Raw genomic sequence first — 18,607 nt, 5'->3', positions numbered from 1 at the left:
ATTGCCCGAAATGGTTGTACAATCATAGAATCTTGCAACACAGGAAGAGGCTGTTTGATCCATCATGCTTTCTGAAAGAGCTATCCAATTAATCCCATTCCCTTGGTCTTCCTCTGTAGCCCTGTAAAGTTTCCTTTTCAGTTATATATTGAATTAATTTTTAGAAGTCACCATTGAGTCTATCATTATTACCCTTTTAGGCAGCTTCCAATTGCAGTAGCTGCCTGAAAACATTTCCTCATCTTTCCCTAATGCTTTTGCCAACTATGTGAAGTGCGTCCTCTGATTATCAACTCTCCTGTCAATGGAAACAGTTTTTCCCTACCTACCAAACCCCCTTATAATTTTGAAGATGTTTATGAAGTTTCCCCTTTCCCTCTGCTCTAAGGGGAAACAACCCCAGTTTCTCCACCTAACTGATGGCCCTCATCCTTTGTACTGTTGTCGTTAACCTCTCCTGCAACCCACTCTAAGGCCTTAACATCCTTTCTGAAGGATGTCACTGAGTCAATGCTGATATTTTGAAGACATGGTTATATAAATGTAAAAGAGTGTATAGCACAGATGCATTGGTAGATACTGTGCAAGCGGCTTGGCCTGAATGGTTTCCTACTATATTAAATTTATCCTGGTTGTCATTGCCCCCACCTCTGTATTCAAATGTGGAACCAGTAATTTGTCTAAGAGCACTTGACCCTGGAAACATCTGGTTATCTTTTTAAAAATTTACATGCCTTCAATCTTCCTCTTGAGCTCTCTTCCCAAAGGCAGGACTGACCCACAGTGGCGTAATCTCCACTACAGCTAGAACGAGGAGGCTAAACCTGTTTGGCCACATTATGAACATATCTTGCTCGGCCATCAAGTCCCAGAGTGGGATTTGAACCTGGAGTTTCTGGCTCAGAGGCAGGGACACTATCCACTGCAGCACAAGACCACCCCATGCCTTCAATACTGATTCTAAAATCAATTAAATAAGTGTTTCATCTTTTTATAAAAAGATATTCTACACTCTCCTGTCCAGCACAGTCGCTGTCAAGTACAACATAACATGTGTACCTGCTGTAGGTTTGAGCTAGATTTACTTTGGGCACTTTTTTTTAAAAAAGAGGTGAACATAGGACTTGAAATGCTTGAATGGCGTGTGCTAGCGTTGAATGTGTTAGGGTTGGTCCCTGCTTACATTACAAGGTGCTCCTGCTGCAGTCTAACCTGAGACCCACAACAGAGAGAAAAAAAATCTGGAGTTTTATGTTCTAAGTGGAAACTGGTGTCATTTTGTTCTTCTCAGCTGTGGCTCTGCTCCCATGAGGTCTGCAGATTCCATTTGCTGTTTTACACACCATGGTATTAGGCGGGGAGCATTCAGCACAAGGAGTTCTTTCCCAGCTTTGTTATTGATGTATCTGTACACACAAGTTCATTTTGTGCAGGTAGTTGGCTGTTGAGTACACTTGAGGAGAGATGAATGCTGCCTCGTGTAACTGTGAAACAGCAAATTTACGTGTACCTTGTTAAAAATGAAATATTCTGAGAATGTTGCACCCCACTGCTGTTAATCTTTGACCTACGTAAATCGATAGATTGTATGGTGTAAATCACCCATAGGATTAACATGGTATTACTTACTTAGTGACTATATTCTGCTGTGATATGTTTGGAAATTAGGTTTAGTAATTTTATTATTTATAAAATAAAAAATTCACTGCAAGTTGTTGTTCCACTGTGGCATGACTTGAATTTGCACCTATAACACTCTATACAGTTACCATCCAACGCAGTCTGCTTGGTTGGCACCCCATTCACCACTTTCAACATTCACTCCCTCCACCACCTGCGCACAGTAGCAGCAGTGTGTACCATCTACAAGATGCTCTGCAGGAACTCACAGCATTTAATGGTGTGGCCTCCACCACCGAAGGATAAGGGCAGCAGACACATGGGAACACCACCGCCTGCAAGTTCCTCTCCAAGTCACACACCACCCTGTCTTGGAAATATATCACCGTTCCTTCACTGTGGCTGGGTCAAAATCCTGGAACTCCCTCCCTAACAGCACTGTGGGTGTACCTACACCACATGGACTGCAGCGGTTCAAGAAGGCAGCTCACCACCACCTTCTCAAGGGCAATAAATGCTGGTCTGCTTATTCTTTCATGAGATGAGTGTTACTATATATTTCTTTGGAGGGGGAGAGACAAATGTGAAGGCATCATTGTCCTGTTCATGTCATCTTTTTGTGTACTTGCTGTGTATCTGGGAAAATGGTGACAGATGAATTGGAAGGGGAAACAAAACTTGTTTACTTCTCTGACCTTCCATTACTGTATTGTTATCTACATGCTGCTCAGTTGCTACACCTCATGCAGATGAGGGTTCATGTTCCACAGATACATTTAGCTCAATGCCTCTGCCACCTTTCTCTCGACACCTCCACTGCCTCTGTTTTGTTAATCTGCTTGTTGTCTTGGATAAGCAGTAATTGCCTCCAGCCAAAGGTTGGGAAGACCAGAGCCTTTGTGTTTGGCTTCCGCCACAAACTCCGTTGCCTTGTTGCCGATTTCATCCACAGCTGTCCGTGGTCCAACCTGCATTCTCCTTAGGCCTGTGCTTGCAGACTTGTGTTGCCTCCTTTCTCCCACAGCACTTTGTTTAAATCCAATTATGGCCTATGACATATTTTGATTATCTGCTCCTATCACTGCTTGCTTATCTCCACAATCACCACACCCTCAACTTCTCTCTCCCCCCACCCCCGCCACCTTAGACCAGCTTATATTTCACCTTTCTCCTAACTATGCTTCAGTTCTGTCGAAGGGTCGTGAAGACTTGAAACGTTAACTGATTTCCTCTCCACCGATGCTGCCAGACCTGCTGAGTTTTTCCAGGTAATTCTGTTTTTGTTATGGCCTAGCCTCTCCCTATCCAGCTTTACTGTCCTCCATGATCTCTGTGTTGCTCCTACTCTGACCTCTCGCAAAATCGCTTTGACTCACTAAGTGCATTTTCCCACCTTGGCTGTTTGACCTGGAATTCCCTCCCTCTCCTTTTTTGACCTTCCTTAAATTCACCTCTTTGACCAAGTTTTTGGTTAAGCCTTCCTAAAATCTCCTTTGGCTCAGTGTCAATTTTTATCTAATTTATTGTGCTTTTTTGAAACTGCTTGGGGGCGCTCATTAATACGCTTGTAAAAAATAAATGAAAGCTGTCACATGATCTATTCATAAAGTTTGGCATTTAGATAAACTTTTTAAAAAGCTAAGCTGCAATAACTATCCTCCTTCCTTCTCCCCACTGCGCTCCCCGTAGCATTTAATGTGCAAAATGTCTCCGAAATAATCCCTGATCCGCTGTGCAACCTTTTTAGAAATTTTGACGAGTTGAACCATGCTTGCGTCATCTTACATTACGATCACTGCCTGAAGGGGTGGCGGCCACACAAATGCAAGTCTGTTCTAATCTGTCACAACTAGTTGAGTGTTGTGGTTGAAATTTGCATCTTAAATACCATGCTGGATTGTAAAGATAAAGAATGTATTTGATCAGCTATCAAGTTTAAACTTGTTTTCTGTAATTAACCGCTTTGTATTTGGCTGGGGGGCTGGGGGGTGGGAAGATAATGCAGAGCCATTTTCCTTTCTCAAGGCTGCTGTAATACTTGTGGTTTGAGAGTGAAAATCTTCTGAAAATCTAGTTCAACTGTCAAGGTAATGGCATGAGCAATTAAATAATCAGCTCAGTTTTCTGAAAGGTGTAATGAGTTTATAAAATTCTTCACTGCTGCTCTGGAGGTGAATCATTGATGCTTCAGCTGGTAAGAATAAATAAATTAACTTGTCAGTAAGACATGAGGCAAAGCATGGAGTCATTTACACTGAAAAGGCCCCGGCAGTACAATTTAGGTCGTAGATTTACTTTCCAAACCTGGATTAGATGGGTGTCTCCAGGAAGTATTTCGAACAACACGCAAAGAATGTATCGGCTCCAACACGTTAGCCATCGTATTAGGGTGTGGATTATGGGTGTACTAACCCTTTGAATGATTTAACGAGCAATTACGCCATTGCTATATCTTCAATTTCTGTATCTCGTTCTCTTTGTTGTCTCAGGGTGGTGTGTGCCCTGTTTAGCGTCGCTCGAAATTCTGCAGGAACTGTGTCGGGGCGAAAAACTTACCTGTTCTGAACTTGGAATCGACAAAAGAAATCTGGAAGAATATGAAGTGGAATATCTCTGTGGATACAAAAAAGACAAGGTAGGTTCAACACACATGTCATCCCTCGAAACGTTCTGTGTTCTCTCTATCTGCTGTGAAAGTGGCTCAGTTTGTTTGCACAGTATTGGTTCTACCTGAAGCGAATGTTTCATAGTTTTGGATTTTGTAACTTAGCACAACTCATTTATTCATTGCTCTTTTGAAAAATGCCTCACGCCATTATCACAGGATAATGTGAACTGAAGTTTAAGCCTATGTTTAATTCATAATGGCTGATGAAGAATCACATTATATCTACAGTGCGGAAGGAGGTCATTCAGCCCATCGAGACTGCACTGGCTCTCCGAGAGAGCACTCTACCTAGTCCCAACACCAAACAAATGTCTGAGAAAATAGATACAGGAATAATCTTTTTATAGTTCTAAGATTTTATTTCTGCCTTTTCAGTATATTTAATTTTATAAAAACAAAAATTCACTCCTCATTAGTCTGGGTTAATTTCCAAAAATTTGACTAAATGTTTTGACTCTCTAGTTTGCATTTTCATTCATGGTACTGAACGTTTATTAATCTTGTTTGCTTGCATATCCTTAGTTTATCTGTATCCCACTGTAACCCCCATCTTTGATGTTCCTCTTAGTGCTGGCGCTTTGAAAGACCTCCAATTATTCCCGTTCTCCTGCTTTTTCCCTCGCACTGTCCTGCAAAATTGTCCCCTTCAAGTGTTTATCCAGTTGTTAACATTGAGCCTGCTTCCACTGTTCTTTTGAAGCAGTGAACTCCAGATCACCACAACTTGCTGCTAATTGCTCTGGAGAGAGTACAGAGGAGATTTACAAGAATGTTGCTTGAAAATTGCAGCAATGAGGAAAGATTGGATAGGCTGGGGTTGTTTTCTTCGGAACAGAGGTCAGAAAAAAAAATCATTTCACCTCTGGTGTTTTTAGTGTTCTCTGGTTACTGACCTTTCTGCCCCTGGAAATTCCCATCAAAACCTTTCATGATTTTAACCGCTGTTTTAAGGAGAACAACCCCAGCTTCTAGAGTGTCTGCACGCACCTGAAGCCCTTGATTTCTGGTACCAGTCTTCTCGAATGCCTTTTTAAAAATACAAATTATGCTCCATCCACTGGTTTCCATTTGTCCTGCTGGTTACATCCTCAAAATTCTTAACAAATTTTTTTCAGAAATGACTTGCCCCTTTCCCTCTCTTAAAGCCATGTTGACTCTGCCTAATCATATTCAAATTTTCTAAGTGCCCGGTTATATCACTTCCTTCATATTGATTCCAAGATTTTCCTAATGATTGATGTCAGGCTAACTGGCCCTGTTATGACACAGCAGTTGGTAAAGGCTGAGTTGTTTAAATCCCAGAGGGAAACTTGAACAACTGTCAGAACCGATATTTTCAATTGGTATGTTTGAGATGCAGCTCTGAATTCAGGAATAAAACCACCAAGCCTCAAGAGGTTTTTTATATAAAACTAAGTTAAACATTTATTAATTTACAACAAATTAAAGACATACACATGTCTATGAATTACTACCATAATAGCTTTTAAACAAATCCCCAAATTAATCACTCCCAGATAAATCTCCACTAAGGCAACAATAACCCATAGACTTGAGACTCCAGGAAAAGCACATTTGACCTTATGAATTTCAGAATGAGGTCCCTTGCAATTTGGTTCCTTTGCAGACACAGTTGTAGGTTTACAGGCTGGTTAGATCTTAAATGCCTCTGACTCTCTCACACAAACTCCTTCCTGTTTATACCTAGCTTCCCCTTTGAATGTAAATTTTCCATTGTATTACTAGGTTTTACTTTTCCTAACAATCCTTTCATTCCACCAATTTTATTAGTAATATAAACACATTGCATGGCGTCTCTCAACTAGGTGCAAGGTTTTACCCATTCTTTCGAATGGTTTATTCAACAAATACAAATGTACTCTTTACCTTCTACTCCTTACGTTTATCTAATTAACATCTTAAAACAGCTATACATCAAAGCACCCAGACTAGCTGGCTTTAATCCAATTAAGCCACACATAGACACAGGTCCTACTATAATTCCAATTTAAAAATAATTTCCAATAACATTATAGACATTAATATCTCTTCATATCTTGCTATCAATAAAAATCACTCCAAACCAGTGTCCAGAGTTTCTTTTAAATGTCCAATTTTCCCTTTAAGCTTCAAACTCTTGATAACGCATCTACGCACAGATTTTCTCTACCAGCAACATGTATAACTGTAGATTAAATGGTTGTAATAATAGACTCCACCTGAAAAGTCTTGCACTTTTGTTTCAATTTGTCCAAAAACTTCAAAGGATTATGGTCTGTATAAACAATTGTTTCTGATGAATTGTTTGCAACATAAATTTCAAAATGCTGCAACGCCTACACCAAACCCAAGGTCTCTTTATCAATCGTTGAATATTTTCCCTGTTGTGCATGTAACTTCCGTGAAAAATACCCTATTGGTTTTTCAATTCCAGTGTTGTCATCTTGTAACAGTACAGCTCCAATGCCTATATCGCTTGCGTCAAGGGTCAACTTAATTTGCGTGTCATAATTGGGTACTGCCAATGTCGGTGTCGTAGTTAATACAATTTTCAAACTATCAAATGACTTCTGACACTCCCATGTCCATTGAAAATCCTTGTTATTTTATAATAGTTCAGTCAGTGGAACAACCACACTGCTAAAATTTGGTACAAATTTCCAGTAAAACCCATTGATGCTCAGAAATCTCAAAACTTCTCATTTTATTTTAAGCACTGGGAAATCCATGATAGCCTTGACTTTCACATCTCCTGGAGCCCATCTTACCATGTCCAATGGTATGGCCTTAGATACATAACTTGCACTTTTGCAGATTCGCTTTTAGCCAAGTTCATCATCAAATTAGTTGCTTGTAATTAAGAAAATAATTCTTCTGGGTGCTGTAAATGCTCCTCCCACATCTGACTGAAAACTATCAGATCATCAATATAAACAGCAGAATAGCTTAGACCTGCAATTACTTTGTCAGTCTTTGAAATGTTGCAGGTGCATTCTTCATACCAAATGGCATGACTTTAAGTTGATGAAGTCCACTTGGCGCTACAAAAGCTGATATCTCCTTTGCTCTTTCTTACAACGGTACCTGTCAATATCCTTTTAGCAAGTCAATCTTTGTGATAAATTTTGATTGTCCCACTTTCTCAATGCAATCTTCCAACCGTGATATAGGCCAGAATTTTGACCTTGATTGGCGGGCCCCACCGGCTCGGCGGTGACCAGGCAGCAGAACTCCGCCACTGAAGTGGGCATCGCTGCCATTTTAAGTAGGCGGGCCAATTAAGGCCCGCCCAGCGGTCTGCCCGACGGGAAGCACTATGTGCTTAGTGCAGGGGGGGGGGGGGGGGTGGGGGGGGCAGGGGTGGGGTGGTGTGGTGTGGTGTGGAGGGATTCCCCATCTGCCTAAGTGCTGTCTCAGGGAGAGTGCTGAATGTTTCAAAAACGAGCGGGCCCCGTCCCCAAATCGCCGACTGGAAAATTCTGGCCATAGGATAGGAATCCGCTTTTGTTGCCGCTTTCGCCTTTCGATAGTCCACACTCACTCTGTGTTTCGTTTGGTTTCGGTACCAGCGCAATAGGCAAACTCCAATTACTGCAACTAGACTTGATGATATCATTTTGAAGCACAAAATCATTTTCTTTCTGTACTGTGATAACTTTGCCAGATTTAATCTATAAGGGTGTTGCCTTATTGAAGATGAAACCTGTACAGACACATCATGTATAGCTAAATCTGTCTTCCCCCAACTTATTCCCACAAATAGGTTTGTGTGACTACAATAGCTTTTCCAAATCACTTTGACACTTTGGAAGGTAACTCAATATTTCATTTAGATTTTCAAGTATCCCCTCAATTATCCAATTTGATTAGAGGATAATCAATTTCAGAGCCCTGCACTTCTACCACTTTCTCATCATCCACCATCACTAATACCTGTTCCTCTTCCCTGTCAAAGTACTTTTTAAGCATATTTACATGATACAACCTCTGCTTCATTCTTCTATCTGGAGTATTTATTAAATAACTTACTTCACTCAACTTCTTTTCAATCCTGTAAGTCCCACTAAACCTTGAATTTAATGAATCACCCAGTACTGGTAACAGAACTAGCACTTTTTTTCTCCAGCAGCAAAACTGCAAGTTGTCGCTTTCCTGTCTGCCTTCATTTTCATTACTTGCTGTGACATCTTTAAATGTTCCCTCGCCACCTCACATGCTCTGTTCAATCCTTCCCTGACCTTTGAATCGTAATCCAGGAGAATAGTTTCTGAATTTTGACTCACCAATTTCTCATGAATCAGTTTCAGTAGTCCCCTTACCTCATGACCATAAACTAGCTCAAAAGGGCTAAAACCAGTCAATACATTAAGAATGTCTGTAATAGCAAATAACAAAAATGAAATTCCCCTATCCCAATCCTGTGGCTAATCCTGACAGTACGCTCTCATCATAGTTTTAAAGTTCGATGCCATCTTTCCAAAACTCCTTGTGACTCTGGGTGGTAAGCAGTTGACTTAAACTGTTTTATCCCCAAACTGTTCATTACTTCCTTAAACAGCTGTGACATAAAATTTGAACCCTGATCTGATTGTATTTCTTTAGGTTAGCCATATCTTGTTTTTAAAAAAAAATTAATTAACTCCTCCACAATCTTCTTGGTTGTAATATTTCTTAAAGGTATTGCTTCAGGAAACCTGGTAGACACATCCATTATTGTCAGTAAGTACTGATTTCCACTTTTAGTCTTAGGAAGGGGGCCAGCTACTCCTCTTCCCTGACTACCTACCTTCCTTTCACCTTCCCACTTCCCTAATCAATCATGGTAAAAGCTTCTTCAAATACTGGTATTGGGATTAAAGGTGCCGGCTTAATCTTTGCTTGTGGTTTCCCTGTTAGCTGACATGTGTGACACGTTCTACAGAATTTGCCTAAATCGCTCTGCAATCCTGGCCAAAAAAAAACCTCTATCTTTTCCTGTGTTTTCCTAATTCCTAAATGTCCCCCCACTGGAATTTCAGGAGCAATTCTCAGAATCTCAATTCTATACGCTGATGAGATAACAATCTGATGTACCTCCCTCCTGCTTTCATTTGCTGAGACATGATGTGGCCTTCATTTTCTCATTAAAATATCACCCTTAAGGTAATAACATACTGGAATGCATTTTACTTCTGTTTCTGAGTAAGCTTTCTGATATAACTGTTTTAATTGTAAATCATTTTTCTGTAACTCCACTAAACTCCTTGAGTTAAACATTTCAGCTGAATTGTCCTCTAGTCTTTCTCCTGAAGAATATTATCAAACACAGTGCCTGCTAATTGGATTTTGACACCTTCTTGCCTTTGAACTGTCTGCCCTTCCTTGTTTTTATTGTTTCAACCTGTGTACCTGTGATCTCGTTATCTCTCAATCTTGGAAACAATCCAAGATGTTCTCGCTGTAACGCCTCTGTTGAAATCACTTCTACAGGCTGCTCAACTACCATAGGCATCATCCAAACCTGTGACCCAGCTACATCATCACCCAAAATAAATGAGCCCCTGCAATGGGCAATTTTTCCACCACCCCAACAACAACTTCACCTGACTTCCATTTGCTTTTTAAATTTATCTTCCACAAGGGGATAGGTTTAGCATCCCCCATGAACCCCACTTATTATCACCTGCTCCTGCAATACTTCCTTGGAACAACAAACATCAGTATCCCACAACATTAAGGATTGACCAGCCCCTGTGTCTCCTCTTTCCTTCTCCAACCTGTACACGTGGAAAGACTTTTCCTTCACATACAAAATCTTTAAACGTTTCTGCAACCTGCTCCTCAATTCCCTTGGATAAGCTGTGAATACATTCCCACTTCTTTACCTATCACTGATTCCACCTGTTTTACTTGTGTACAAATCACTGGTTTTTCCTGTGCCTGAACCTCAGAACCCACAGTACTTTTACTTCTAGAACTTTTCTGCACCCAATAATTCCATCAGCTTTTCCCTGCAATTTCCAACATACTGACTCTGTGTGCCCCACTTTTTTACAATGAAAACACCTCAATTATCGAATATCACTCCTACTCGTAGCACCTTCCTTTATATTATGAGAAAAAACTTCCTGGGAATTTCCAGCTACTCCGTCTGACTATCGCCTTCCCACTTCCTATGCTTTTTGGATTTGAAAAGGTGACGAAAAAAAGGTTTAGCTCTATGAAATAACTCGTAATTATCAGCTATCTATGCTGCTTGCCTTACAGTTTGAACCCTCTGTCCTCCACATGAGTTCTTACTACTGAAGGGATTGAGTCTTTAAATTCTTCCAAAGGAATTACTTCCCCAAGAGCTGCATATGTTGTCTCTATTTTTAACGCCCGTATCCACCAGTCAAAATTACTTTGTTTTACTCTCTCAAACTCAATATAAATTTGCCCAGGCTGTTTTCTCATATTCCTAAATTTCTGCCTGTATGTCTCAGGAACCAACTCATATGCACTCAAAATGGCCTTTTTCACCACATCATAATTCACTGATACTCCTTCGGACAGTGAAGTGTATACCTCATGAGCTCTACCCAGCAACTTAGACTGTAACAATAATGTCCAGTTTTCCTGTGGCCATTTCATTTTTTTAGCTATCTTCTCAAATGAAATAAAGAATGCTTCAATATCTTTTTCCCCCAACTTTGGAAGAGCTTGTGCAATTTTAAACATCTCCCCACTGGTTTATACCCTGGAGATAAGTCCTTCCTTACTTCCTGACATCCTTTTTTTTTAACTGCCAACGTTTTCAATTGAAATTCTCTCTCTCTCTTCTCTTTCCTCCTTCTCTGTCTTCACAATTTCTAACTCCTATTGAAATGCGTTTTCTCTTTTCTTTGCTTTTAATTCAAGTTTTTTCAGTTCCTTTGCTTCTTTAAGTTCAAGCGTCTTCGTTTGTAACTGAAGTTTCACTCCCTCCAGCTGTGACTCACTCATGTCAGGTAGCACTTCCAATTGTAGATGCTGTGCTATATTTATAATTATATCTGATTTCCTAGCCCCCGCAGGTAACCTCAATTGTAATTTATCTGCCAGCCCTGTTAAGTCACTCTTGGTTACTTTTTGTAATCCAGTCAGAGTTCTATCTTCTACTCCTAGACAAATCTTAGCAATTGATAAAGCCATCTTGAAGTCTCACCACTTTTTAAAAAAAAAAACCTCACCAACTCTTGAATTCAAAGTGCTTCTCGTACTCATCACCTTAAAATTCACCAATTCCGAACTGATCAAGTTTTAGCAAGTATTATCCCTGATGAGCCCCCAATTGTCATGACACAGCAGTTGGTAAAGGCTGAGTTGTTTAAATCCCAGAGGGAAACTTGAACAACTGTCATAACCTATATTTTCAATTGGTATGATTGAGATGCAGCTCTGAATTCAGGAATAAAACCACCAATCCTCAAGAGGTTTTTTTATATAAAACTAAATTAAACATTTATTAAGTTACAACAAATTAAACATGTACATATGTCTACGAATTACTACATAACTTTTAAACAAATCTCTAAATTAATCACTCCCAGGTAAATCGTCACCAAGACAACAATAACCCATAGACTTTAAACAGACACCAGGCAAAGCACATTTGACCTTATGAATTCAAAATGTGGTTACTTTGCAGACACAGTTGTAGGCTTACAGGCTGGTTAGGCCTTAAATGCCTCTGACTCTCTCTCACAAACTCCTTTCTGTTTATATCTAGCTTCCCGTTTGAATGTAAATTTTCCATTGTAATACTAGGCTTTTAAATTTCATCTCTCCTAACAATAATCCTTTCATTCCACCAATTTTATTAGTAATATAAACACATTGCTTGGTGTCTCCCAACTAGGTGCAAGATTTTACCCATTCTTTTGAATGGTTTATTCAACAAATACAAATGCACTCTTTACTTTCTACTCCTTACGTTTATCTAATTAACATCTCAAAACTACTAGCCATCAAAGTACCCAGACTAGCTGGTTTTAAACCAATTAAGCCACACATAGACACAGGTCCTACTGCAATTCCAATTCAAAAATAATTTCCAGTACCATTATAGACATTAATATCTCTTCATGACAGCCTTGTTTCCTGTTTCTCATTTTCCACATTTTATTTTCTCTTCCCATGTCTACTGGCACACGAGGGCAGATAAAAAGTTTGCTTACGTCTGTTTCCATCACTGGTATTTCCTGGAACTGGCCTGTCTCCAGAGGTTACAGCTTGAGGGGTGCCACTCCGTGTCAAGCGTGGCTGACCAGGAGACTCTCCCACTCTTACCGCCTGCTCATGGGTGCTTTGGAAGGCTTTACAAGTTGATGTTCAACCTGATTGGCCACGTTATGAACGCACCTTCCGTCACTACCAAGTCCCGGAGTGGGATTTGAACCCAGAGGTTCTGACTCAAAGGCAGAAGGCTATTCACTGCACTGCAAGATTCACTCCCCCCCCCCCCCCCCCCCCCCCCCCGCCCCCACTGAAACCATTCCAGGATCTAGGGAAATTTGGTAAATCACAGCCATTATCTCTGCAGCCACCTCTTAACCCTAGGCTGTATGCCATTAGGTCATTAGGAGATTTTGTCAGCTTACACTCCCTTTTAAGCCTCTCCAATACTTTTTTCAAGTAATATTATTTACTTTAAGTTCCTCTGTCTCATTAATCCCTTGGCTTTCCACGATTTCTGGTAGTTTTGTTGTCTTTTGCTATGAAGGCAGATATTAAACACACATTTTGTACTTATTCTGCATTATAATTTCTCCATGTGTCAGCCTCTGAGGCATAGTTTTTTTGTTATTCCCTTCCTTTTGTAAAAAGTATTTTTTAAAATATTTCTGGCTAGTTTACTGTCATTCTGTTTTCACCCATTTTAGAATTTGTTTGTCATCCCTTGCTGATACCTAAAACTCTCTGTCCCCCCTGACTTCCTGCTATTGGTAATATTATAAGCCTCTCCTTATTCTCTTTAGTTAGCCATAGGTGGATCACTGTTCCTCTGGAGTTTTTATTTCTCAGTAGAATGTATATTCATTGAGAATTATGAAACATACCTTTAACTGTTTGCCTCTACTTATCTACTACCATCCCTTTATAAACTCATTTCTAAATCTACCTTAACCAACTTCACCCCCTCATATCTATGGGCAGGATTTTTCGGTTGGCATGCAGGGGTGGGGCCCAACGCACCGACGTGTAAAATGACGCGCGATATTTTATTTGGCGGGCGCATGCTGAAGTCAGTTGCGTGCCCGCCGATATGTAAACGGCCTGTTCAGGCCATTAAGAAAGTAATTGAAGTAATTGTTACCGCTGCCTGTCCAACCTTCATGTTGTCGGGCAGGCGAAAAGGCCAAGCGGCCTTCACGTTTTTTTTTGGAAACCTCATCCATGAGCGGGATGAGATTTCCTGAACTTCTGTTAAATAAATTTTTTAAAATTCCTAAATATCAAAGCATGGCACATCTCACGTGACACGTTTAAATAAATCTTTAAACCATTTGTTTAATTATTTCGATATCGATTCAATCTCCCCGAGGCAGCTCTGTGCCTCAGGGAGATTGAAGCACTCTTGCGCGCGCCTGCGCAAAAGAGCGCTGGCCCCGACTCTCCCCCCTCCACCCCCAGCCGCACAGGTAGCTGTGAGTGCTACGGCTCGCATATTACGCTGGGTGGGCCTTAATTGGCCACCGGTCACGCTGAGCCCGCCCGCCACCTGAAAAATTCAGGCCTGTGTCATTAGTTTTAAAGTTTAATATTGTATGTGTCATCTGATTCATATTATGATCACTCTTCCCCCGCCCCGCAAGAGGATTGCTTACGATATTGCTAAATAACCGTGTCTCCATCCACGACAAGATCTAGAATAGCCTCTTCCCTGATTTCCTCTATGATGTGCTGCATTAGCTTTGTCGCGTATTTCTTATTTCTTAATTCAATACTTTGTCCGACAGGATAGCTACCGTTTGGGGACCTATTAACTACTCTGACCAGTGTTGTTTTTTTATTTCACCCATACTGATTCTGCTTCCTTCTCTCCTGAGTCAAGATCCTTCCTTACTACTATCCTGATGTGGTTCTGTATTATCAGAGCTACTCCCTCGCCCCCTCCCCCCTCACTTCTGGCTCAAGAGGCAGGGATGCTACCCACTGCGCCACAAGACCTCCAAACCACATCTCTTAACAGCGACCAGATCAAACCCATTTATCTCTAAACGTGCGATTTAAGTTGTCTATGTTGTTTGATTTCTTCCTGCCTTCAGATAAATACCTTTTTTTTAAACATTTACCATTTGCCCCTGATTTGCTGATGCACTGTTACCGTTAAACTCTTTCTTTTTGTTCCTTCCTGTCACGCTCTGCTTATCTTTATGCAAATTACTACACTGCTCTGTGCCTTGACTTTTCTCTTAAGATTTTTAAATTTCCCTTCACTGGAACTCCTCTCTCGTTCCCCACTCCACCCCCACCTCCCCCAGACTTCTTTTAGTTTAAAACCTCATTTTCAGTCTTTGTGCAATTCGGCAGGGCACTGGTCCCTGCCTAGATTAACCGGACCCCATCTTGTTGTAACCGTTTTCACTTTCTCAATACCTGTGCCATGATTCACAATCCCTGTTGCCCACATCAGTCTTTCAGCCGTACGTTCAACTCTCCGATCTGTTTGACTCTCTGCCAAATTGACGATGGCTCAAGTAGGAATCCAGAGGTTATTGCCTTTGAGGTTCAATTTATTAATATGGACCCAGTCTTTTTTTTATTATTCATTCATGGGATGTGGGTGTCGCTGGCTGGGCCAGCATTTATTGCCCATCCCTAGATGCCCTTGAGAAGGTGGTGGTGAGCTGCCTTCTTGAACCTCTGCAGTCCATGTGGTGTAGGTACACCCACAGTGCTGTTAGGGAGGGAGTTCCAGGTATTTTGACCCAGTGGCAGTGAAGGAACGGTGATATATTTCCGAGCCAGGATGTTGAGTGCCTTGGAGGGAAATCTCCAGGTGGTGGTGTTCCCATGTGTCTGCTGCCCTTGTCCTTCCAGATGGTAGCGGTCCTGGGTTTGGAAGGTGCTGTCGAAGGAGGCTCGGTGAGTTCCTCAGACTTCCTCAGCAAAACCTCGTACAGCCTACGTCATTGATTCCTACTTGAACTATGACAACTGGATCCTCTCCCTCCCAGTTCCGAATTCTTTTCCAGTTGAGAGATGTCTTCAACCCTGGAACTGGACATTCAAGCCAGCCTGGGAACTCCAGGTCGTGCTTCAGAGAATAGCATCTACCTAACTGTGCCGTCCCCTATCACTACCATATTCCTTTCCACTTCCCCCACTTGAATAGTACGTCAGCTGTGGCTTAGTTAGTAGCACTCTCGCCTTTGAATCACAAGGTTCTGGTTTCATGACCCACTCCCTCAGTACTGCATTGTTGCAGATGCTGTCTTTTGGATGCAGCGTTAAACCGGGGGCCCCATCTGTCTGCTCAAGTGGGTGTAAAAGATCCCATATTGTTATTTTGAAGAAGAGCAGGGGTGATATCCCCGGTGTCCTGGGCTGATACCGATCCTTCAATCAACATCACAAAGAGATCATCTGGTCATTATCAAGTAACCTTTTTTTTTGGGAGCTTGCTGTGCATGTATTAGAGTCATAGAGGTCTGCAGCACAGAAAAAGGCCCTTCGGCCCATCGAGTCTGCGCCAGTCAAACAAGCACCTAACTATCCTAATCCCATTTTCCAGCACTAATAGAGACATTAGCTGCTGTGTTTCCTACATTAGAACAATGAAATACTCGGTTGGCTGTAATTCACTTTGAATCATCTGATGCTTGTGAAAAGTGCACGCTTTTCTTTCTTTTTCCTGTACCACGGTGTCAGTTTCTTCATTACCCATGCAAACTTTGCACAAACACTAAGACCTGTTAGATAAGGGAAAAGGCTGAGGCTCTTCCAGCTCCTGTATCCGGAGTCACTTTACCTGCCTGAGTCAGGGGCTCACTCTCCTACGCTGCAGGTACAGAACTACCGAACCTGGAGAGTGTGACTGCCGCCTGGATCACTGTGTCCGGGTAACTCTGCCCCTCCCTGATGCTCCATAATATCTGCAACTCTGACTCCAGCTTAAACGACTCTCAACTAAAGTTCCTCGAGATGCAGATGTCTCCTGCAGATATGGTCGTCTGGGATTGTGTGCTTTCCCGAGTTCCCAGCATCTGCCCTGCTGTCCCTTTTATAACTTTTATTTTCTATTTAAGCTGATTAAATACATAGACCTGAATTTGTCCTGAGTTGGACGGGCTCAGCGGGAGGGGTTGTGGAGCCGCCCGCGATTGGCTCCGCGCCTCCATTTTGTGCGGACGGGCCAAGTAAGGCCCGCCCAGCGTAAGACGCGAGCTGTAGAGCTCACTGCTTATCTGTGCGGGCGGGCGGGGGGTGGGGGGGTAGGAGGGAGAATCGCGGCCAGCGCTCTTTCGTGCATACGTGCGAGAGAGCGCTTCAGTCTTGCTGAGGCACGGAGCTGCCTCAGGGAGATTGAGGCGGTTTGTAAATACATTTTAACAGAAATTTAAAATTTTAATTTAGGATTAGGAAACCTCACCCCGCTCGTGGGTGAGGTTTCCTAAAAAAAAACGTGAAGGCCGCTTGGCCTTCTCGCCTACCCGCCAACCGTAAGGTTAGACGGGGCAGCATAAACAGTGACGTTACCTAATTTGTTAATGGCCTTAACAGGCCTATCGGTTATCGGCAGGCAGGCGCCCACCGAATGAAACAGCGCGATGATGTCGGGACCCACGCCCCGATGTCATCGCGCGTCATTTTACACTCTGGCGTGTTGGGCCCACCCCCGCATGCTGACTGAAAAATCCTGGCCGTAAACTTTAATTTGTGTTTTTAATCTTTTAACACGTTGATCCAGTTTAAATTTTATAGGCAGGTTAAATATTTTTTTCCCTGTCACGCAAACCACAAATAGATAAGCCAAAAGGTAGCACCCCCTTCCCTTCTGCACTGAATTCCGCCTCTCCCTCCCTCACTGAATTTCCAACGTTTGCACTCTGTTTACGACCATTCCATACGACCACTCTTCCGACAAAAGTGAGTAAAGCCTCAAGAAAAATTACAAGAATATCTGTTCTTGCTGTAGAGATGGTGCGGTGACTTTTCTGCCAGTTCTAACAAGCCCAGCTAAAAGACATACTGCTTTGTCTAACGAGCCAACATTAAGGCCACAGGAAATTCACAAGTAATATATAAAAAGTGCTTAATATTTGCTTGAAATTGCCTTTAAAATCATAAGCAAAATGTAGCTGACAAGCTCTGTCAAATTTCACCCAACATCAGCTCTTGACCTCCTCTGGGCCATCACTAAAATCACCTATTTCTACCTAGAAACATAGAAAAGTAGAAGCAGTAGGCCATTCGGCCCTTCGAGCCTGCTCTGCCATTCAATATGATCATGGCTAATTCTCTATCTCAGCATTGTACTCCCACACTCTCCCCATACCCCATGATGCCTTTGGAGTCCAGAAATCAATGTATTTCCTTCTTAAATATACTCAGTGACTCAGTCTCCACAGCCTTCTGTGGTAGAGAATTCCACAGGTTGACCGCCCTCTGAGTGAAAGAATTTTTCCTCGTCTCAGTCCTAAATGGCCTACCCCATATCCTGAGACTGTGACCCCTCATAACGTCACTTGACTTGCCTCTGCTTCGAGTGTTCACCCGCTGTTGAAACCCTCAATCGTGCCTTCGTTACCTCTACCTCTAGACTTGACTAATCCAATGCATTCTTGGCTGGCCTCCCACATTCTACCCTGCATAAACTTGTAACTCTGTTGTCTGTGTCCTAACTCAGACCAAATCCTGTTCACTCATCATTCTGTGTTTCCTAGTCTACAGTGGCTCCTGTTTAAGCAATGCCTCAATTTTAATGTTGGAGGAATTTGAAAACTAGGATAACCTAGCCTCACCCTTCCCTTTCCCTGTAACTGCTTCTGGCCCTACAACCCTCATATCTGCACTCATATCAATTCTGAACTCTTGGGCATCCCTCATTCCCATCGCTCCACCATTGGCTTCAGCTGCCTGGGCCCTAAGCTCAGGATTTCCCTCCCTACATCTCTCAGCTTCTCTATTGCGCTCTTCTCTCTTTTAAGATGCTTCATAAAACCTACCTTTTTGTTTGACCAAACATTTGGTGTCTGCTTCCTATGAAGTGCATTGGCAGGTTTTGCAACATTAAAGGTGCTATATAAATAGAAGTCATTTCTGACATCACAAATGAGCAGATGAACAGAATTAGTTAGTTGCCTTGCTGTTCAG

At 42.0% G+C, this 18,607-nt stretch overlaps 1 protein-coding gene across 2 annotated transcripts in view; it reads left to right on the top strand.

The window, feature by feature from the left end:
- The window catches only part of LOC144687168 (histone-lysine N-methyltransferase SUV39H2-like), a 39,919-nt gene that overhangs the window by 8,316 nt on the left and 12,996 nt on the right, over positions 1–18,607 (top strand). For both annotated transcript variants that reach the window (XM_078552917.1, XM_078552916.1), the window contains exon 2: positions 4,110–4,255. In XM_078552917.1, the coding sequence (XP_078409043.1) occupies positions 4,110–4,255 (146 nt within the window). The remainder of the gene's footprint in view (positions 1–4,109; positions 4,256–18,607) is intronic.

The sequence above is a fragment of the Cetorhinus maximus genome, chromosome 12 (assembly GCF_964194155.1).
Source record: "Cetorhinus maximus chromosome 12, sCetMax3.hap1.1, whole genome shotgun sequence".
Taxonomy (NCBI): domain Eukaryota; kingdom Metazoa; phylum Chordata; class Chondrichthyes; order Lamniformes; family Cetorhinidae; genus Cetorhinus; species Cetorhinus maximus.
Note: the sequence above shows the minus strand (reverse complement) of the source record. Positions and strands in the feature narration are given on the sequence as shown.